The sequence below is a fragment of the Gopherus evgoodei genome, chromosome 17 (assembly GCF_007399415.2).
Source record: "Gopherus evgoodei ecotype Sinaloan lineage chromosome 17, rGopEvg1_v1.p, whole genome shotgun sequence".
NCBI lineage: Eukaryota > Metazoa > Chordata > Testudines > Testudinidae > Gopherus > Gopherus evgoodei.
This window is the reverse complement of record NC_044338.1, coordinates 10,364,356-10,386,867: the sequence shown is the minus strand read 5'-3', so window position 1 is coordinate 10,386,867 and position 22,512 is coordinate 10,364,356. Positions and strand designations below refer to the sequence as shown.

The window sequence follows — 22,512 nt, the reverse complement described above, 5'->3', positions numbered from 1 at the left end:
AGTGATGCTTAGCCAGCATCTCATGGTCACAGATGCCTTTCCTCCCTGGCTGGGTGTTTTCCCTCTCCCTTCTCAAATCTTGCCTGAGGACAATGAGACAGAGCTGCAGAGGAGAAGGCAATGCGAAGGGAAAGAGAGGCGGCTGGACAAGCAAAGGGAGATGTAGTCTTGGAGGCAACCTGTGGAGGCTCAGTTGACAACAAGGAAGGCGTTGTGCACTGGATCCTGAAACAAATGGGGAGCCAATGGAGTTTGGGAGATGTGACCATGTCTCAGAGTGCCTATAGGAGTGTGCTGTTTCCCCTCTAGTACCTAGTTGTTAGCCTTCCTACTACCACAGCTTCCAACCCTGTCAGTGTGAGCAGTGGCTTTGCTTTGTATGATGGAGCAGCTTTGAGAGCTTCCCCCACTCTGTTCAAGCACCACCAGGCTTGTTCTCTCCCCTCCGTTCTTGTCCAGCGGCGTTGTGTTGCTGGCTGCGCGCAGCAGGATCCAAGGTTAAAAATTATTCTGGATCCAAGGTCCTGAGCTTGGAGAGACAACGTGACCTCATGAGAGGCAAAGTCAGGCTGAGCATGTCGGATGGAACAGCCGGCCCTTCTAGCTGCTCAGAGAAGGGCTGCCTTGCCTGGCAGGATGAGAAGGAGAGAGATCTGCTCACCTGCCTTCCTCCAGGGCTTTGAGAACTGCTGAGATGGGGCAGGTTCCTGAGCCTTGCTGCAGTGAAGTGCCAAGGAGGCTGTGGAAAGTGAGTCTGTCACTAGTGGTGGAGGTGGTCTCTGTAAAGGAGGTGCCTTCCACTCCCCGAGAGGGATGATAATCCATAGTCTTTGGGTCCTAGGATTCCAGGTAGATGCTTTGGGGACGGTGCTAAGCTGTGTGCAAAAATGTGCTGCGGCCGAGAGTTAAAATGAGTTCCTGCTTGTGGCAGAGTTGTTACAGAAGCTCCCTTTTGTCACAAGAGTTGGGATGAATATACTAGCATGTGAACTCCCCACAGGTCAGGATGAGCTTGGATGGGCTCGGCTGCTATTACATTTTGGCACTGAAAACAGCCTAGGGAAAGCTTTTTCCCGGAGGCGTCTGAGTCCCTAAATGAAGGAGAAACTGTAACTACCTGTGACCAGCAAAAAATACAGTTAAATGATTTCCGCAGCGCAACCAGATGAACCTGAATATGACTCCTTTTTCCTTTAATTCCCTTCAGCTGTTAGATTTAATAGGCTAATAATAGCAGGCTATGCTGTTTACAGCAGCTTATGTAAACCATCCTGGGTCTGCATACCTTGAGAATGGCCTAAATGATGTTTGAAACGTGGTGGAAGGGTTAGAGAGGAGTCACTCAAGTCAAGACAGCTTTATCTGTTGCTGAAGCTGCGTGCTTGAAGGCTGAACTTCTCCCCAAAGTGCAGCGTGGCGGTACATGCACAACACGCCATTGTGTGTGCAAAGTAAATTTGATGGGGGAAATAGCAATCTCGGTTCCTAATTATCCATTTTGCCACTGGCATCCTTAAAAATCTGGCCCCAAATGCTTAATATTCCTGTAATCTTCCCTTGTTCACTCTTTTCTAGCCATAAATGCCCAGTGCCCAAGGACAAGAAGGAGGTGGAGCTGAGCGTGTAACTCGTTTGGTTTATTTGTTTTTTTGCTTTTTTTTTTAAAGGTCTCTCCTCAAGAGATGGTGCAGGAGATCCACCAAGTGCTGATGGACAGAGAGGACACCTGTCACCGAACCTGCTTCTCTCTGCAGCAGGATGGGAATGTCCTGGATAACTTTGCAGAGCTGAAAACTATTGAAGGGCTGCAGGAGGGGTCGGTGCTGAAAGTGGTTGAAGGCACGTTCTGTAAACGTGGGGGGCAGGGGAACCAGCTGAGTGATAGACAATGAAGCCTCTGGATTGTCTTTCTACAGACTTAGTACCAGTGAGGACATGGTACTTGATTGACTTCTCTGGAGAAGGGGCGGGGCCCTCTCTGTCCCCAACGATCACTCCTTGGTGGCACCTCCTCGCCTTAGCCCTCACTTGTCAGGACCAATCCCATGGCCCATTTAGTCCTAGGCCCCTCTGGTGCCAGGCTGCAAGAAAATCAGTTGTGGAGGTGGTTCTTGCAACGTGACCCCTTGCCATGGTTGGGGACTGGACTGAGATCGCTCATGCAAGTCACTGAGCATCCATCAGGCGGGGGATAATTTCCTGTTGCCACTAGTCTTTGCACCATTAGCCTGCAGGGGAATGGCTAGGTAACCAGCAAACTACCGGGTCCCAGGTAGTATCCGTGAATGGTGAAGTTGATCATATAAAGCAAGTCAGGCCCTGGGAGGGCAGCAATTGCACAGTGGGGGGTACTCCTGTATCCAGTGAGCTTCACCCATGCCAAATATGCCAGGGGAAAATGCCACTTCGTGGCTGCCCCCTCTGCCTAAAGCAGAACATACCAGTAGAACAGTGGAATCCAACTCCATGCTGAGTCGTCTTCCCTGGTTATTGGAGTTTGGGCTCTTGGGCTGTACCTGCTTTCCAAGAAAGGCCCTGAAAGCTTACAGATGAGGTCAGGCGGCGTGCGAGACCTTCTTCATGCAGGCAGAGGTGTCTTGTAATGCTTCAGCAACACGCAAGTGGATGGTGATGTAAAATTGCCAGTGGCTCTTCGTACTTGTGCCTCACTTGCTTGTCCTTAGTGAGGGACAAGAACGGCTATAAAATGAGGTGGGCGAAATTAATCCCTGGCTGAGCTCCCTGCGTGTGCGTAGAGACCTTCGAGAGCCACGATGGGTGCAAACTGGTGTGACCCTGAGATTCTCTCTCCCTTCTGATGATCAGAGCCCTACACGGTACGGGAAGCCAGGATACACGTGCGTCACATTCGGGATCTTCTGAAGAGCCTTGACCCGTCCGATGCTTTCAATGGCGTGGACTGCAATTCACTCTCATTCCTGAGCGTCTTCACGGAAGGAGACCTAGGAGGTATGGGACAGAAGGCTTCTCGGGTTTGAGGAACCCCTCCGCTGCGGTGGAAAATGCAGCCATTTCACCACACAGAGCGCTTAATCAGTTAAAGTGCTTGGTTTAATGTCTAGATGCCCCATATCAGTGGGGCCTAGGGGACAAACTCTCAACACTCCTTTCCTGATATAAATGATTTATTATTAGGTGGCTAGACATTGTGGAGTCAGGAGTCCTGACTGCTCTTCCTGGTTCTGTCACTGGCTGCAGGCCATTTAATATGTACTCTGTCTATATATTAGGTGCTTGTGTGGCTTAAATGACTGCAGTATGTCATTTAATGTGTACTCTGTCTATATTAGGTGCTTGTGTGGCTTAAATGACTGCAATATGTGAGCGCCTCACACACCGTAATGTGTTTATCCTCACGGGACTCGGTGAGGTAGAGCAGTGCTATTCTCCCCAGGGCTAGAGGGGAACTGAAGCACAAAGGGGTTAAGTGACTAGCCTGCCCTCACACAGGGTGTTTGTGATGGAGCGGGAATTGAATCTGGGTCTCCCAGAGCCCAGGCTAGTGTCCTAACCCCTGGACTATCTTTCCTCTCTGGGATGGGTCTGTTTGCCCATCTGTAACATGAAGGCTTATTAACCCCTCAGGGCATAGTTGGACACACTTTCCCAGGCTCTTACGTGAAGGTGTGCAGTGGGGAGAGTTCTAGGTGGGGGACTGTTTGTCTATTCAAATAGTGGCCAAAACTTTCAAAACCTGGTGCCCAGCGTTAGGATCCCAAGTCTGTATCTGGATAAGCAACCTGAATTTCACAAGTGTTGAGCAGCCAGCCACACTCCATTGAGTTGGGAAGTATCTTAACCCAGGGACGTTGAGCTGCAGTTATATTTAGGTATGGCAGAATTTGATTTTTTTTCTCCATAATTTTGACAGATAAGATCAATTGTTTATTTTTAAGCTTTTTAAAATTATTTTATCGATCTTAAATGTTGACAGTTACGAGAAATTACGAGGTGGTCAGCCAATAATTATTTAATGACAGTCGACACTGAGATTCAAGAAGGTAAAGTTTTATAAGGGTTCAAACACAAATTTCACCATCACATGTCAAAATACACAAAGTAAGTGGCCTTAAATCAAATTCTAATGGGTTCTAAAGCCACATTTTTCTTACTTTGCCTGTCTGTACATTTTGCTTATTACTGACAGAAACATTGTTCCATTGGTTAGTGTAAATATGGTGAAATGGATGTTTACTGATGAAAAAATCTAATCCTTCCAAGGCTAGTTATATTCATGCTGGGATGTTTTCACTCTTGAGAAGCGAACCGGAAAGGTGGAGATTGTTGTTTCTGGATACACTAGCTTACAAGGCAGAGGTAACCTTTCAAAGGGTTATAAACATCTAACTCCTTTAGGTCGCTTTGCAAACTCCAGCCTCAATGCTTAATAAAAACCACTCCGTGCTATAATGCTAATGTCAGGCTGGGAGAAGGGAGCAGCTGTCAGTTGTTTGCATAGTGGTCGTAGCTAAAGTGTAGTTCCAACAGTCCAAACAGATGGGGTCAATTCTGGAGGGGGATTCCAGCAATCGAATCCCACATGGAAATATTCTGCACTGCGTGCGACCAGGCAGTCACTGTTCAGCACTCATCTCCTGTCTGTCCGTTTGTTTAGACAGTGGGAAACGGAAGAAGAAAGGTACTGAAATGGAACAAATTGACTGCACCCCTCCTGAACATATCCTGCCAGGTGGCAAAGAAAGACCCCTCTGTGCCCTCCAGCCCCAGAACAGAGACTGGAAGGTAGAGTTCTCTTGCATCTTTGAAGATGGCCATCCGGGCCCCTCTTGAAGGGACACATTCAGGGAGTGAAAGTTACATTGAAGTGACCTTTGGGACTTGCTCTGTTGAGTGCTGGACCTGTGCCTGAACAGCTAGCACTGCTAGGCCACCGGCATAAAGTTTAAGGTCCAGTATTTTGCACACAGACTACACAGGATAGGTGGATCACTTTTATAGCAGTGACCCATCGTCTTGAAAGGGTTGAGGGAGGAGGAGAGAGCTTGCGTTTCTACCCCTTGCAAATTCTAGGATACTGGGGCTTCAAATTGATTTAATCTAATTACACTGGTGCTTCCCATACTTCCCATTTGGATTCCAACACAGCTTTAGCAGCTGCTGTTTTGAGAACCATTGCGTCAAGAAATCTATGCCTTGTACTGTCGAAAGCCATGGAGGATCTGCTCTTCAACTATGGATAAAGAGCGACGCTCTGATGCTTGGGTGTGAGCTGTAGAATATCCTATGGGCAAGACTTGCAAAGTGCTTAGTGGGCGCGTACTTTCAGGACCACTAACTTGGCAAGCACCGATCCTGGGACTGATGGGGGTGCAGAGGGGTGTGTGCATGTGTGTGTGAGAGAGAAAGCTTGCACGTGAGAGTGTGCATTCTAGCCATGTGAAGTGTGTTGTGAAACGGGGGATCTGGACTGATGGAAGTGCTCGCGTTGTGTGCTTCACAGCCTTTGCAGTGCCTAAAAGTCTTGACCATGAGTGGCTGGAACCCCCCACCTGGCAACCGGAAAATGCACGGAGACCTCATGTATCTGTACATCATCACTGTGGAGGATCGACACGTTAGCATCACTGCGTCCACCAGAGGATTTTACCTGAATCAGTGAGTAAATATGACTCTCTTGTTTGCCTTAACTGGCTTAAAATGAAGTGTCTTTGTCTCGGCAGTGAGTAGCCTAATATAACCCTGCATTTATGCAAGATCCTAGGTGTTGCCATTCTGGATCGAGCTATTTGGCCAAGTCTGGTATCCTTCCTCAGCAGTAGATAAGTGCCTGATGCTTTAGAAGAAGGTAACGCTTTCCGTGACGCTCCAAGCGAATTGTGCAGTGCGGTTTGAAATGGGAGGCAATTCCTTCCTGACCCCCATGGTGATCATCTTATTCCTTGAAGCATGTGTCTACCCAGCCTTGCAAAATCTGGCAGTTGACCAGCCCAGGCATGTGTTTTACTTGCCCATCCTTTACCATGACTGTAGATGATAAACAGTGAGGTCAGTGACTAGAGCTTCTAGGTGCTACATTAATGCAAATAATAAATACAGGGATTGTGTTGTGCTTGCTGTGAGTAAGTAGAATTTTGCCAGGCTAGCTAATCTCCTTGGCAAATGTAACTGATGGGCTGGAAGATTGTAAGGTCCTAATTCATGGAGGAAACAGTAGTCAGAACTAGAACCAGACCCCCTTCACTAAGGAAGAGAACGTGCAAGTTGAGGGTGTCTGTGTTCTGTTCTCCTTCAGAGGGAGAGTGAGCCACTGAGACCAGTGCAAAGCTAGCTCACAGAAGAAACAATTGCAGAGAAGCTTTTATGGGTGACCTGTAGCCCTTGTCAAAATCTGCAGGGTTGGGACTAGGAAAGTAAAAGGTTTAAGCATGTGCATAACTTAACTCCTGTGAGTAAAGTGTCTGATTTTAGGCCATTGGAATGCAGGTGTCGTTGCCCACAGTCAAAGTGAACTACTCCTTATAAGAGTTTCCCAGAATGTGGCCTGCAGACCAATAGCTGGTGAACTGTGGCGAGATCTGATTTGTGTGGTCCTGGTGACTCCACTTTCTCAAATATAACATTCCATTTCTTGTCCGAATATTCCGTGAAAGCTATTTAAAAAAAGCAGCTGCTCTTTGACCAGGAGTGGATCTGGGAGGCGAGTCTTCCCGCTTTGGGAAGAGAGAGGTCTATTAAGAGGTGGTCCATGTGATCAAAACACAGAAGAAACCCTACTCTCTGAAATCCACCTTTCAAGCTAGGAAGGGAAAACATAACTCTGATGGTGGCTAGACTGATTCTAACAACATTTGCTGCCCCATCTATCAGGATGCAGGCTCAAGGATGCTGATTGTGGTTTAAATGGAGGGAGTAGATGACCCTCAACGGAGTCTATTACAGCCTGACTGGTAGAGAACATGTCACAAAGGTCTCTATTTTGCAAATCTTGTCTGTCTTTTTTTTTCCCCCCATCTTGACCCATTTCATACGGTGTGTAAATTAAAAGCTGCCAAAATGCCACCGCCTTATCTTGACAAGAGAGTGGTGGTATTATTTCTGCTGTAACAAGAGCTGCTTTCTCTTTGCAGGTCGACAGCATACAATTTTAATCCTAAACCTGCCAATCCGAGTTTTCTCAGTCATTCCCTGGTGGAACTCCTTAACCAGATCAGCCCGACCTTCAAAAGAAATTTCTCAGCTCTGCAGAAGAAACGGTAGCAGCAGTGTTTCCATGTTGAGCTGCCTTGGCTTTTCTGATTGGTCAAATGCCTTGGTGTGAGGTTCAGATGTTTGGCTTGCTGTCCAGGGGATTGCATGGTGCTGTCTGGCTCATAAAGCCAGGTGTTGAGTGTAACACTCTCTTCTTCAGTCAGAGCTGGGGGGTGCTTACTGGAAATTAGATGAAACTTTGCATTTTTGTAGCAAGGATCTCCAAGCTTTTTACAAATGGTATCTCTGTGAGGTATGTAGTGAAATTCTCATTTCAGATGGGGACGCTAAGGTGCAGAGCTAAAGTGATTTGCCCAGGGCTACTCAGCCCTGTCAGTGACAGAGCTGTGCATGGAACCCAGGAGTCCTGACACCTAATCCACTTGGTAGCTTTTCCAGAAACCATTAGACCACCTTCCCTGAGAGCATGTAAACATATTAGCATGAGGCCTGCCTTTCATCTAGAACTCTTAAGTTCCTTGTCACTGTACTGATCAGAAAGCTAATGTCTATGCCTGTGTACGAGATTGGGTTCCGGGGAGTACATGAGAAAGGGACACTCTTTTTTTCTTGGGGCTTTAACCCCAGTAAAAGTGGGACTGGAGGAACAAATGCCCTCAGGAATCTACAGAGCAGATATCTTATTGCTATTGGTGTGCCTAGCCAGGCACCAAAGAGTTAATGAAAAGCAGTACTCAGTTCTGTAACAGTCCTTGATAGATCTTATCAGAGGGCATTCTTGCATGGGCATAAAGAACTAAGACTAAAACCAGTATAATATGAGGGAAAGTAACACACAGTGATTTTGTTTAAAATAACTACTCTCCTGTTCCATTACAAACCTGCAAACACACATGCATGTGAATTTCTTGTAATTCTGTGGAACTTTTTTATTATTACATGCACTAATTGTTTTATAACCTTGTCCTTGCGATAGGGACCCACTTACTCTGCTCTCAAACAAAACCTTTGGAGAGTCCACTTAATGAACTGCCTGGGCTCTGCAGGATATAAATTGACACGCACGTTCAAAAATCCTGCATCTGGTCTCATTAGGGAGATGAAAATGACACTATATGAAAGCTAGAAATTAGCCGTGGCCTGAAACCCTCCACTGTGACTATCCGGCCATTTGAAAAATGATTAGTCTGTTGCCTGTTGAGTCAGAAATGAGTACAGATGGGATTCTGACACCTGCTAAGAGCAGAGAAGCTACGCAAAAGGCCATTAGGTGAAGCTTGCCTTTTCGCTTCACTGGCAGATACACTGTATTTTTATAACAGCAATCCATGTGGGCCAGGGCTTAGCATAGGCATGACCCTAGCTCCAACATAGAGAGCTGGAGTGAATTAACACAGCTGTAAGATTGGGGTGGGGAGAGCTTTCTCCATACAAAGCTAGCTTGGTTCGAAGAACAAGACTGAGTAAAAGGTACCAAGCCCAGTTTATTCTCCACGTTGCTGTTGAGTTTTAGGCCGGTTCCAAACATGGGTCTTGATCAGATGACACTTGTTGAGCTGCCTGTGTTACCTTTATAGGGCTGATGTTGGGTCCTGTTGATGAGCTTTTGTTGGGGAGGAGGAGAATTCTTGTGTTCTCCAAATCTAAAGTCCCCTTCAGTGGAAATAATCTGATAGCTGTGAACTCCTGCCTAGGGTTCAGAGGCATCCCTTTGAAAGGATAGCCACCCCCTTCCAGGTTTACAGTTGGACGGCACCACAGGCAGAGCACGCCATGGACTGCGTGAGGGCAGAAGATGCTTATACGTCAAGGCTGGGCTATGAAGAGCACATACCTGGACAGGTATATCTAGCTGCATGCTGTACTACTGTTGATGATGGTGATGATGCTCTTAGTGCCTTTCATAAAGAGAACTGAAAATTGCTTACCAACGGATAACAACCTCCCGGCATCCATGGGAAGCAAGGGGAGAATTAATACCCTCATCTTGCTGGTGGAGGCACAAAGCAGCAAGTGTCCTGTACGAGGTATCTCTCAGAGCCAGGATCCTGACAATCTAGCTGCCTTCTCCAACCACTAAATTTGCCTCCTGTCCTTCCACCTGATAGAATTATCTTGAAGCTCAGATCATAATATTGCTCTGCACATGGACCTCTCTGGAGAAGTATCTTTTGCAGCGTGTGTGGGGTTTGTTTGTTTGTTTGTTTGTTTATAAAGGTTTAGGCCCTGATCCTGCAAATACCCATGTTCAACTTCACTCACTGTGAGTAATCCCACTGAAGTCGGGAAACTACAGTGAGTGCACAAAATTAAGCTTAGGCAGAACTCCTTGCAGGATCAGGACCGAAATGACTGGCGAGTCCTCCCTCCTGAGCACTTGGCTTGAAACAGCCCTTAAGGGCTTGGTGGCTGTGGCCCTAAGAATGTTGAAAGTTCCTTGGGGTTGCAAAATATTGGTTCTCTGCCCAGTTGTAATATAATTAAATCTCAGTACACTGGCTGATTAATTCAGCATCGAATTACATCAAACCCTTTGTTGATATTCCAGCTAAGCTGCACTGGGTAACTGGAACAATGCAAGGTCTATCACAGCTTGCTGTTTAAATGAACTTGAGCTGTGAGTGTGCTGCTGCTGAGGAATTTCTTTTTAAATGCTCTGCAATTCTGACTTCATTTGCCTTTCTGATCTGGAGTGGGGGGTAGACTCCTGCAAACTAGCTCATAAACTACAAATACCGACCCCACTCCTGTTTCACCTGAGACTTGCCCCTTTCAGACCAGAGACTGGAACGAGGAGTTGCAAACCACACGAGAGCTGCCCCGCAAGAATCTGCCAGAGAGGCTGCTGAGAGAACGAGCCATTTTCAAGGTAATTTTGAGGCGGGGGGGGGGGAGGATTAGATGCACATTGTAGGTAATCCATTCCCAGTCCAATTAGAGACCCACCCTGGGCTGACTGAGAGCTTCGCTGGAGCTTTGTGGTTTAATCTTTATAAGCCCAGATGCTTTGCCTCAGGCATCTAAGATTCAGGCCAGGAGCTTTGTCTTCATCTCTCCCCATCTCCCAAACTGATGGGAGAGACTCGTTCTCCTGATGTCCCTTCTCTGCTCGTGTTGCCAGCAATGACGGAGTCTCCTCCCAGCCCTGTGCTGCTGTTTCGTACCACACAGCCTTGCTTTGACGGGGCTGGGGCCTGGGGGAGGGAGAGGCATTCAGCAAATGGGGCAGGTCAGGGATTAGCTCCCATTAGCCAGGTATCTTCCCACAGTAGCACCCCCAGGGGCCAGGCTGAAGAAACGGGGGCCAGTCCATAAGGTATTCAGTATCTAAGTATCAGCCAGACTTACGAGGGTGAAAACCGCTGTCCCGACCGTTGGCCCCCGTGAGGTGGCGGCTGAGGGGATTTCAGGCGGAATGGAGGGCAAGTGCTGGGAGTATGGTGTCAGTGGGCAGCCTGCTGTCTTTACCCAGCTCACTCCTGCCTTCGTGCTTCCCTTCCCATCCCAACGCACAGGTCCACAGCGACTTCACGGCGGCTGCTACCAGAGGAGCCATGGCTGTCATCGATGGCAACGTCATGGCCATCAATCCCAGCGAGGAGACCAAGATGCAGATGTTCATCTGGAACAACATTTTCTTCAGCCTTGGCTTCGACGTCCGCGACCACTACAAGGACTTCGGGGGGGACGTCGCTGCCTACGTGGCGCCCACCAACGACCTCAATGGGGTGCGGACGTATAACGCAGTGGACGTTGAGGGGCTGTACACATTGGGGACCGTGGTGGTGGATTACCGGGGTTACCGGGTCACTGCACAGTCCATCATTCCAGGGATCTTAGAACGAGAGCAGGAGCAGAGTGTCATCTACGGGTCGATAGACTTCGGCAAGACCATTGTCTCTCACCCCAAGTACCTGGAGCTGCTGGAGAAGACCAGCCGGCCCCTCAAGATCCAGAAACACAAAGTTCTGAATGACAAGAACGAGGAGGTGGAGCTGTGCTCGTCTGTGGAGTGCAAAGGCATCATTGGCAATGATGGACGCCACTATATCCTTGACCTGCTCCGCACCTTCCCCCCCGACCTGAACTTTTTGCCGGTCGAAGGGGAGGAGATGCCGGAAGAATGTAAGAAAATGGGATTTCCCAAGCAGCACAGGCACAAGCTTTGCTGTCTCAGGCAGGAGCTGGTGGACGCCTTTGTAGAGCACAGGTGAGCTCAGCAGAGTTCCCCCCATCCATCCAGCCCTGCTGGGTGATATCAGCACAGGCCGGAATGCATGCAGCATCGTTCCAGAGATGCTGCGTCCTAGCAGAACTTCCATTCGCATGCAGCTACTATTTTTTTCCCCCCTCATCCCCCACCCCGACAGGTGCTGTTATAAAAACTTTCTTGGTGAGAGATTAAAACAGTGGGGCTTCTAAAAGGCCTAGGGGAGAACTGGGAAAGGATGTCTTGGTTTTAATCTCCAGTTCTTTCTCCTTTCCCCAAAAATGCCCTGCAAATTCAGTGTCTGGGTAATAAGAGTGGTGCCACTCCTGTATCACTAGGCTTCTAAGGATCTCCAAGCACTTTAGACACTCCCTGAGCCCCGTGGAGGCAAGAAAGGGTTATGTACATACAGAGATCACGGCAACTGCCCTCTAGGGCGGACCGTAGCAGCTGCGTGACACTGCATGGTGTTTACGTGAGAGACTGAACAAAAACACCATGTCCTGTGGCAACTGCAAGAGGCTGGGAACTACCTGAGCTGAGGTTAACTCTCCGACTTCTGCATGGCCTCCTGTGGGATATTGAGTTATCACACAGGGTCAGGATCTAGATTTCCCTCGCCGTCTCTGACAGTGCGGCCCTGGCCCTCTTGCCGTGCTGAGACAGTGCTTCAGTGCTGACTCCAGGAGAAACACCACCTGCTGAATCACCAGTCTCCCTTCCAACTGCAGCCAGGTGTTCCCTTGAGTGCTGCCCCCTCCTTAACTGCTCAGCTTTAGCCCTCCCAGGCCAACAGCATGGGGGTCCTGCCACTCACTGACCCATATAAAGTAGGTAAAACTCCATCTGTTAAGGTCTTAGGTAAGTGCTGCTGCTGTTCTTACAGCAGCCCTGTGCTCCTGGACCTTGTGAGATCAGACATTGGAGATAAAGAGGGGCCCCTGAGCTATATCCTGTGGTTAGTGGCAGAAAGCAATGTACTGACTGCGGGGAGTTAATTTCCCAGCGTGACGGCTATTGAACAGTGCAGCAGCCCTAACACCAGTAGTGACTGCGCCTCACCAGTGGGCCAATGTCCTGTCTGTCGGTCAAGTGTTGTACTGCTCCGCTGTCTGAGATGTAGACTGACATGCCTTGGCAGGGTTCAGATGGTCCATCTTTAGTCCCTGTGATCTTATATCTATCAGAGAAAGAGCAAGCCTTTTGGATTATCCTCTAGTCTGGTTTTCTAGCTCATTGGGATTATTTTGCTGAATGCTGCATTCTTTAGATCTCTCCTTTCCTGTCCTGTAGATATCTCTTATTCATGAAACTGGCTGCTCTGCAGCTGATGCAGCAGAAGGCCAGCAAGCAGGAGAACTTGGGCGTGCTGGAGAATGGGGCCTCCGCAGAGAATGGAACAGTGGGAAGCGAGAAATCAGAATCAGATGATGGTAAAATAGAGGAGAACGTGGCTGGATTAGATCAGGTTAAAGAGCTGGCAGAGACCATTGCATCTGATGATGGAACAGGTACCCACTCCCCATGCATCAAAAAAGGGCCATGCTTTTCCTGGTAGCTTTTGAATTGGGTGAGGAATCAGAACGGCTCCAAGTTGGTGGGTCGCAATAAATGAACATGTGCCATGGCTCAGACCAGAACGCCATGCCTTCCCCAGTACTAGCACTTGAGTATTTACCTGGCACTGTTCAAACACTGGCAAATTAACCCTCATGGCATGCCTGAGCAGGGATTAGCAACCCTGAAACACAGTGGGACTCTGTCAATGCTGGGATTAGAATGTGGGAATCTCTGGTCTGTGCCCTGTTCAGCCCACTAGACTGGGCTGTCTCATGCGCTTTCTCTGCCACTGAAAATACAAGAGAGACAAGGTGGGGAGGCAATATCTTTTGCTTGACCAGCTTCTGTTGGTGAGAGAGCCAGGCTTTTGAGCTAGACAGAGCTTTTCTTCAGGTCTGGGACAGGTACTCTGAGTGTCACCATTGACTACAAGATTGAATAGAGTTCAGCATAAGTAGGCTCCCAACGCTGCATGCTGAAAACACTGTTGCTCTCTCTAGGAATCTCGTTGCCATGACTGTGTTGTGCACATGGGAGGGTATTTTCAAAGGGGCTTTGGGGGAGAGGCACCTGAATTCCATCCAAAATTAATAGGAATGTCCAACTGAAAGTCCCAGTATTGTTGTTTTTTTGCAGTGGAGAGATGCACTCTCAGTACTGAATTCTGTGCCCTTGTCTGGGTTTTGTGGTCTGTATCTGTACCCCAAACAATATTGCACTGCCAAATGCTTTACAGTGGCCTTTTGCAGAGCAGTGCAGCAACATCACTCCTCCGTAATAAAACTTGCCTCTTACTTTAAAGACAGCCCACAGTGGACATTAGAATCTGCATTACTTTTTTCTAACTCTTTACCAAGTCTCTCTGTCTCCTTCCTTACCCAGTGGATCCCAAAAGCAGAGAGGTGATTCAAAATGCCTGCAAAGCCGTGGGCTCCATCAGCGACACGTCCTTTGACATTCGGTTTAACCCGGATATCTTCTCACCAGGTAGGGGCTCAGAAGGATGGCCTTGAAACTGTTCGGAATAGAGTGTGGACTCCCTTTCTGCTCTTGCGCAGGGCCTGGGGCAGAAAGATGCCATGTAATTGTTTGTAATGCTTCGAGCTGCCACACGTAGGCTGCCTCAGCTGCCTCCCCGCACTTGCTGGTGGTCTGAAGAATGCTGGCCTGGCACCTGGAGCTGGCTCTCCATCATCCCAGCTGCTAGACCACATCAGTGGAGGCAGAGAAACACATTAAACACAATCCTGATGATGTCCCCATAAGCAATTGCTGTGGCTGTCACATGGCGGCTGTTTGAATCTCCTCAGTGCCGGAAGGAGCAGTTCTCAAACTGAGAGTCAGGACCCCAAAGTGGGTCGCGACCCCATTTTAATGATCTGCTCAGGCTGGCTCCTGGGGTCGCGGCGCAGTGAAGTTGGAGAGCCTCTGCTCTAGCAGATCACAAACCAAACCCGCTGACCTGCTGTAAACTGATCACAGCTTGTCCGTATGAGTCAGGATCCTCGGGTATGTCTGTTGGTGACTAAATTAGATGCTGGAAATGCTTCCTCGGTGCTGTATTATCTCTTTGGGGGTGAGCGTCCTAACCCCGTGGCCTGAAACAGGAGCTGCGCGTGCGCGGTCGAAAGCAGCAGGATTTGACTCTATATCTTGGCCTGGAAATAAATGCGGTAGTATTCAGCTGAAATCCACAAGCACCTTTTTCATGCTGATGGTGAAGATGGGGCTGCTGCTGACTCTGCATGGGATGGCAGCTTAAAGGAGGTTATTTTAACCTGAGTCCATCTGATGGAAGGGCTTAAGGAGCGTCTAGTGCTTCCAGAATGTGTTGGTCCTTCTGACAAAACATACCCCCTCTCATTTCACTGACTCTTCATTTTAGCCCTGTAAGGGTGCGTGGCACTTCGGATTGTGCCAGACAAAGACAAGAATGAGCAGGTACAGAACGGAGCAAAGCAGCCTGTAACAGACACAGCATGGATCACGGTTATTCCAGCTGGCATGCTCTGCAGAATTGACAGGTCTTAAAGAGCATCTTTATAACAGGAAAGGGCAAAGCACTTCTGTTTATTGCCACTTGCTTTTGTATATATATTTTGAGAATTAAGGGGTTTTTTTTTTCTGTCCTTCCGTTTCTCAGCTCTTCAATTTCCCTCCTAGGTGTTCGTTTCCCTGAGTCCAGCAAAGAGGAAATGCAGGATCAGAAGCAGTTATTAAAGGATGCTGCTGCTTTCTTACTGTCATGCCAAATCCCAGGCTTGGTAAGGCACTGGGGGGTTGTGCTGATCTTCTCCATCAAATCTTGCCTCAGATCTGGCCAGGCAGCGCAGCTGTGCAGTTATTGCTCATCTTAAACAATGGGTGGATTCTCGTGCTGGCAAGTGAAAGTTGTGAAATACAAAGAACAATGTAAACATCTCTGGAGGTGCAAAGAGAAAAGAGGTTTTCTCTTTCACAGCCTCTAGTTTAGAAGGAAAAATGTGCCACGGAACAAAGAACTCAATCAACGGTATTTCCCTACAACCATTTTCTGAAGCTGTAAAATAAACTCTCTTCAGTTATAGTATCGTGGAAATTGCAAATGAAACAGATCTATTGGATCACCCCAATCACTATTCCAGCCAGTGCTTCCCTGGCGTGGATTAAACACTGACCACGTCATGTCTGCAGACAGGAACTTCTGAAAATGAACTCAATGTGGCAAAGAGAAAGCTGTGTAAATGCAATGCTAAGATGCAGTACAAAATACACTGTAATCACAAAATGGAACAGTGAAAATATTCTCTGCCTGCTCACCCTCACGCTGACCCTGCATGTATTGATGGTGACTTAAAAAAACAACCACCCCACAACAACCAATTGGATTTGTGACCGTTCTCTTTTTGCTAGAACTGAAAGGCCTGTGGAGGGGGTTACTTTTTAAGAGCTCTTTCTGATTGTTAATGTAAGAAATATCTGACATGACAAGTCTGCCGTTTCCTGTTTTCCTGAAGGCATTTTGGGGGGCAGATTCTTGTGTGCGCTGTGCAGTCGTGCGCTCTAATTGAAGGGTAGAGCTGGTGAATCTACAAAGCTCTCTTCTCTCCAAAGTGCTCTTTAGTCACTGAGAGAGAAATAAACAATGAATGAAAATCTCTTCCTGTATTAATTGCTTGGCTTTCACACGCTTCTGATGTCATCATTTCACTGATTCAGTATGTCATAACTCTCAACACTCAAAACGCTAGTCTTAAAAAACCCTGAGAAAAATCAACCCTTCCCCCTTATACCAAAGTAAAACAATAAAAAAAGGCACAAGCTCAATTTTTTTTCTTTGTTGAATACTTAGTCTACAATGAGGAGCATAACTAGGGATCAAAAATACTACACAACTGTGTGTGTGTGTGTATACACACACAGGAGCACGCAAACTAGGTGACAGACACGTAGAGAGCTTCTGTGTACCCACCTCCCACCCATTCTCAATATGTGAAGGTAACTTGCACAAATGTATTTAAAACTCAAGGGGACGCATTTACATTTGCATTATTCATTGTACTTCACGACTTCCATTTGCCAGCCAGCACTAGAAACCAGTACCTCTTAACTCGCCCCGCCCCAGCCTCTCTCCCCAGCCCAACCCTACTTTCTTTTTTTTTTTTTTTTTTATTTGTAGAGAGCATGGGAAATGTGGTAGTTCATCTCTCGTTTCTCCCTGTTCCTTAGTTGGTAGGTTCCCGCTTGCAGGAGGTTGGGTAAACGGCTCCAGATCGGGTGGATTTGCACAGCATTCCCTGATAACAGCCGTGCTTCTCCAGCCATGGGCATGCCTGTTCTGTGCCTGGATTCCAGGCTGAGGAAGGGAGGACACTTATCAGATGTATGGAGCTCCTGAGAATCGTGTTTGGGGCAAGAGTTTCTAGGAGCCCAAGTCAAGAATTGGGGCCCTATGCATTACACCCCCTGCCCCCAAAAGATCTGAAACATAGAGCCCAGTCTGAGCAAGGGACCAGCTTTTCAGAGGGGGCGCAGCCCTCACTGAGGACCACGAGAGCTAGCGGGTGCTGGGCACGTTTGAACATGTGGCTCAAAATGCCCCGTTTCTGGCCAGTGGCTCCTTTCCCCTAAGCTCCATGTGCTCTGCAGGTGAAAGACTGCCTGGACCACACCATGCTCCCGATGGATGGCGCTACGTTAGCAGAGGCCATGCACCAGAGAGGCATCAACATGCGCTACCTAGGCAAAGTCGTTGACTTCATCGCCAAGACCCCCACCCGCCCACAGCTGGATCACATCTATGTAAGCGGCGGGTTTCGTTTCCGATTGTCACTTCAGCTGCTGCTGGGATAATTGGGGCCTGGCCATATTCCAACTCGGCTAATTGCATTCTGTCAGCCTCCATGTAATAATAAACAGCCAGGCTTTGAAACTACGTGAAAAAGCCTTTGATTGCAGGGGTTGAAGGTTTTACTCCTATATTTCTGTTTTAATTCAGGCTAGGGAGGGGTAGGTGCCTTGAGGGTCCGTAAAGCACTTTGGGGTAAAAGGCATTGCTGATTGGTCCGAGACAGCCTGCGTTTTTCTGGCCATGCAGTGATCCACAGGGGCCCTGGACTGAATGGAAAAGATGTTACTTGTGCTTGGTCACGGGGTTACACTGGGGCCTGATTCTGCTACCCTGGCTCACATAGAGTAGTGAGTACGATTGCAGAGTTGGGCCCTTTGTCAGTATTTTTGTCAGTATGGATCAAAATGCATCTAAAAGCAAAATGTGTGTGTGTGTGTGTGTGTTTTCCCTCTGTTGACTAATTTTCTTAGTCCCTGTTCTTTATTCCTTTGGGTAGAAAATTGGAATCAGCGAATTGATCACTCGGTCAGCCAAACACATCTTCAAGACATACCTTCAGGTACGAGCGGCTGTCTAAATTCTCGCCATGTGAGGGTCTCGTTAACAGTTTTTCAGAAATAGAAGCTGTTTAAATCTGTATTCTCATTAGCTAGTTCATGGATGTTGCCTAGCAACTGGAAGTAAAATCTCATTAGGCCTAATATAGGTCGAGACCTGGATCCAAGAGAAAACAAGTTTCCACTTGAAGGAAGCACTCCCAGCGGATTATTGTTCATGCTTTTCTTCCCCAGAATTTCACTGATTACACTGAAGGCTTTTAAGAGTGAAATCACAGCTTGTCTTACCTGTAAAACACTTGCTCTGCTTAAGCAAACAGCAGTGCTTTTGACCTCCAAGGATGCTTGTTTATTACATCAACTCTAGGACATGGAGCAATGCATCGTTCCAGAAGCAAGGAAATCTGCATTATAATCTCCACATCCCCAGTAATTGTTCATTCTCCCCAACCCCGCCCCTTTTTGGAGTTTTTATTGAAACTGTGCATGACTTTGTGTGTGGCACTTCATGCATGTTTGTTCTGTTGCTCTGAGACGCGCTGTCCTGGCGGAGCTCCCCTCTGTCTCGTTGGGCACCACAATGGTATTTGTCGTACAGATGGGACTGGATTTCCATTAGAGTTGGGTCAGATTGATGCATGTGTAACACAGAAAAGGTTCCGCAACTGACTTGCAGTATTTTGCTACAGGGCGTGGAGTTGTCTGGTTTATCGGCAGCCATCAGTCACTTCCTCAATTGCTTCCTAAGCTCCTTCCTGAATCCAGTTGCCCATCTCCCTGCTGATGAGCTGGTCTCCAAGAAGAAGAATAAGAAAAGGAAAAACAGGAACCTTGGAAATGCTGATAACACTGCCTGGGCCAGCATGACCCCTCAGGAGCTTTGGAAGAATATTTGTTCCGAGGCAAAGAACTACTTTGATTTTCATCTTGAATGGTAAGTAGAATGATTTATCGTCACTTTCCCTTCCTTTTGCCCGATTTCTCTTTCTCATCAGTATCTGTATTACGAAGGGTGCCTGTATTATAAAATCCCTTAAGCACTGGAATCAGACTTTAAAAAGGCTTAAGTAGCAGATGGAGAGGTGGTGGGGTGGGGGAGGGTTGAATTAGGATTACAGGTGAAATTTTAAATGAAATCAAATGCATGAGGCAAAGATATCCCAGAAGGTTGATTCAGACGGCACAAGCTGCAGAGGAGATAGTGTGAAGGATAGAAGAGGGGACAAGTATCCAGTCTGAGATGAGCATTGGCAGAGAGGGGAGTGGAGATTTCATGGCCATGAGTTAGGCGGGTTTTAAATCTGTGGATGTTCCTAGAACAAGGACAGATCTTAGCCAGCCTCTGAAATGAAGAGGTTGCCGGTGATGTAAGAGGAGGAAGACACTAACGGATATTACCAATGAATAAAAGCTTTTTTTACACCACACGCACACGCGCGCGATTTAAGTCATGGTTGAATTCGTGGATCTCTCTCTGGCATCAGAGAATTTAAGATTTTAATACAAATAAGGGAAAGGTTGAATCAAGCAGCCCTATTGCTAAAGCTGAAGGCGGGGGAAGGAAAAAGATGCATGTAGGACTGAAGTAAACGTGCACTGGTGTACACCCAGCATTCTGGGGCTTCTGCGGGAAAGCTCCTTGCTTGCTGACCTAGTTCGGTTGCACCTTCTTTGTTGACTAGTGCCTAACTATACCGGGGAGAGGGCCTCAGGCATGCCCTAGGTGGATACTCTTGAGTATAAACTTACCCCTAGCTCTCGCCTCTTTTTTTTTTTTTTTAATTTTATTTATTTATTCATGCAGTGAGAATATTGACCAAGCAGCAGAGGTGTGTAACCTCCAGAAAATCACCCTTCTACGTGAGATCTCCCTCAAAACTGGAATCCAGGTGAGAGCCAAGTCCTCCAGCTTTCCTTCATCACTTTCTCCAATGGGGAAATTCACTAACAGGAGGCATATGTTGATTCAGATCACAAGGTCTTTCAAAAGATGATTCCCATCCCTGGCCCTTCACTCCTTCCACAGATTTAATACTGAAATGCCAGTTCTAGCCCTGCAAAGGGATTTTATGTAGTTGCATTAAGGGTAAACATGCTTTATATAAGAAGATTGGTCTGCTCCAGTCTCAGTCCTTTGTCTAGTCCTGTCTCTGGTGCTGGCCAAATGGCCCTGCACAATACAAAGTGAAACCACTGCTGTTAAGGGGAATAGGCTCACCTTCTGCCTTAGAAAGCAGGATGATGCTGTCCTCCTTACCGGAAAAAAAATGGCTCCCGTTTGTAGATTTTTGTGCCAAGATTCAGCTCAGATGGCACCTTATTGTAGGCTGTAAATCCCTGCACATCAGGGTTCATAATGCAAGTGATGGCACAACCCAGAGCTCAGCCTCTCCAGCGTGCTCCTACAACAAACCAGGGATCGGTTTGCTGCAGGGGTTTAATAAAGGCATACGACGAGTTGGCCTTCCAGCACAGACCTCCACCATGGCCCTCTTTCAAGACACTGTCCCCACGTCTTCATACATAAACTAACGTAAAAACAAAATCTGAAGGGACGCTAGCCATGTGTGCATTAACACTGCCCCAATTTGTCTGTCTGTCTGTGACCTGGCAACCAAAGCTGCTGGCCTGTCTTGTTCGGAAGTGGAGGAATTTGACTCCCCTCTAGATTCTACAGTACAGAAAGGAGTGTGATTTTGCTGTTAGGGCTGAGAGGGGCTGGATTCTATTCCTAGCTCTGCCACCAACGTGCTGTGTGACTGTGGGCAAACTCCTTCACATCTCTGGGCCTCAGTGTTGCCCATCTGGGAAACGGGGACATTTTGTCTGCTGCACAGCTGGTTGCACAGTGTCCTGGGAGGCCTGATTCTGTCCTCAGTTACACCCAGGCAGCCCCTTTTGGACTTCAGTGGGGTCACACAAGTGCCACTGAGGGTTACATTTGCCCCAGATGTCCATGAATGGCTTTGGGAGGGAGGAAAGTAGCTGAAAGATGTTAGCTTTGGTTCTTCTTGGTTTCTTCAGATCCTGTTGAAAGAGTATAACTTCGATAACCGGCACAAACCCACCTTCACAGAGGAGGATATTCTCAACATCTTCCCAGTCGTGAAGCATGTAAACCCTAAAGCTTCAGATGCTTTCCACTTCTTCCAGAGCGGGCAAGCAAAGGTCCAGCAAGGTACGTGCCGCCTCTTATGAACGCTGCTTTGTGCCCTGACCTTGTCTAGCCGCAGCACAAGCTCTGCACAGCATGGGAGGCTGCCCTGTGTCAGTCATTGCCCCTTAAGTCTGTTCTAGGGGGACACCCTCCAGAGGTGAGAGAGAAATACAGTCTCCACACCCAGTCATAAAGCAGTCCCGCAGTGGAAACTACCAAGGGACAAGTGACGGGCACGTGACCTCTAGGAAGGGGACTGAGATCTCCATCTCACTGCACACAAACTATTAAACCGCTGTCGGGTCTCTGAAATCCAGCATAGGTTCACAGGACCCAGATCGGGATTAGATGGTTGAAATAACTTCTCTCTGAGAGAGAGTCATTTTAGACTTTACCAAAAACAAAGAAAAGGCAGAATCATAACATGAGCTAATGTCCTAGTGGTAGAGAACTGTGTCTCCCATTACTCCTACCCTGAGCTGTCTAGACCTCCCTCGTTGTGTTTCTCTTTTATGGACGATGCTTGTTCTTCTTGTGGCACTAGGAGTTGTGATTTCTCATTGCTTATGGGTAATACAGCTGCCCAGAGATTCAGCAAAGGAAGTTCCCCAGCCTTCTCTCTGCTCTATAGTTACAGGAAAAGGAAATTGAAGTCCCAGGATAACACTTAATAAGAATATAATATAATATAAAATCAGGAGTGGCATAGAGAAAGCGAATAAGGAAAAGTTATTTACTTGTTCCCATAATAGAAGAACTAGGGGCCACCAAATGAAATTAATGGGCAGCAGGTTTAAAACAAATAAAAGGAAGTTCTTCTTCACACAGCGCACAGTCAACTTGTGGAACTCCTTGCCTGAGGAGGTTGTGAAGGCTAGGACTATAACAGCGTTTAAAAGAGAACTGGATAAATTCATGGAGATTAAGTCCCTGAATGGCTATTAGCCAGGATGGGTAAGGAATGGTGTCCCTAGCCTCTGTTTGTCAGAGGGTGGAGATGGATGGCAGGAGAGAAATCACTTGATTGTTACCTGTTAGGTTCACTCCCTCTGGGGCACCTGGCATTGGCCGCTGTCGGTAGACAGGATACTGGGCTGGGTGGACCTTTGGTCTGACCCAGTATGGCCATTCTTATGTTCTAATATTTCCTATGGGTTTTTGTAGGTTTCTTGAAGGAGGGCTGTGAGCTCATCAACGAAGCCTTAAACTTGTTTAACAATGTGTACGGTGCTATGCACGTGGAAATCTGTGCCTGCCTTCGGCTGCTGGCTCGCCTCAACTATATCATGGGAGACTACTCAGAGGTACACTCAGCCCCCCTGCCGCTTCCCTAAGAAATGTCCTGGCTGGTCAGCGGTAACTGTTTTCTCCCCCTCCTGGCTGCCCTTTGTGCCTTCAGATTAACGACTCTGTGATAACTGCAGAATGAGCGGTATACTTGAGCTGAGAAGTGGATGCGAGAACAGGCCTGGGGCCAGGTCTCCTGGGTTCTCATTCCAGTCTCGTC

General features: G+C 47.7%; 1 protein-coding gene across 6 annotated transcripts in view; it reads left to right on the top strand.

The window, feature by feature from the left end:
- CLUH (clustered mitochondria homolog) overlaps positions 1–22,512 on the top strand; it is an 83,761-nt gene that overhangs the window by 22,657 nt on the left and 38,592 nt on the right. For all 6 annotated transcript variants that reach the window (XR_003996937.1, XR_003996938.1, XR_003996939.1 and 3 more), the window contains exons 3-19: positions 1,668–1,839; positions 2,827–2,970; positions 4,637–4,764; positions 5,483–5,637; positions 7,110–7,235; positions 8,886–9,033; positions 9,968–10,060; positions 10,707–11,401; positions 12,695–12,912; positions 13,844–13,948; positions 15,125–15,225; positions 17,090–17,242; positions 17,788–17,850; positions 18,538–18,782; positions 19,653–19,737; positions 20,873–21,026; positions 22,170–22,309. Coding sequence is in view for 2 of the 6 variants with exons in the window: in XM_030536511.1 (XP_030392371.1) it covers positions 1,668–1,839; positions 2,827–2,970; positions 4,637–4,764; positions 5,483–5,637; positions 7,110–7,235; positions 8,886–9,033; positions 9,968–10,060; positions 10,707–11,401; positions 12,695–12,912; positions 13,844–13,948; positions 15,125–15,225; positions 17,090–17,242; positions 17,788–17,850; positions 18,538–18,782; positions 19,653–19,737; positions 20,873–21,026; positions 22,170–22,309 (2,925 nt within the window). In the remaining 4 variants the exon portion in view is untranslated. The remainder of the gene's footprint in view (positions 1–1,667; positions 1,840–2,826; positions 2,971–4,636; positions 4,765–5,482; positions 5,638–7,109; positions 7,236–8,885; positions 9,034–9,967; positions 10,061–10,706; positions 11,402–12,694; positions 12,913–13,843; positions 13,949–15,124; positions 15,226–17,089; positions 17,243–17,787; positions 17,851–18,537; positions 18,783–19,652; positions 19,738–20,872; positions 21,027–22,169; positions 22,310–22,512) is intronic.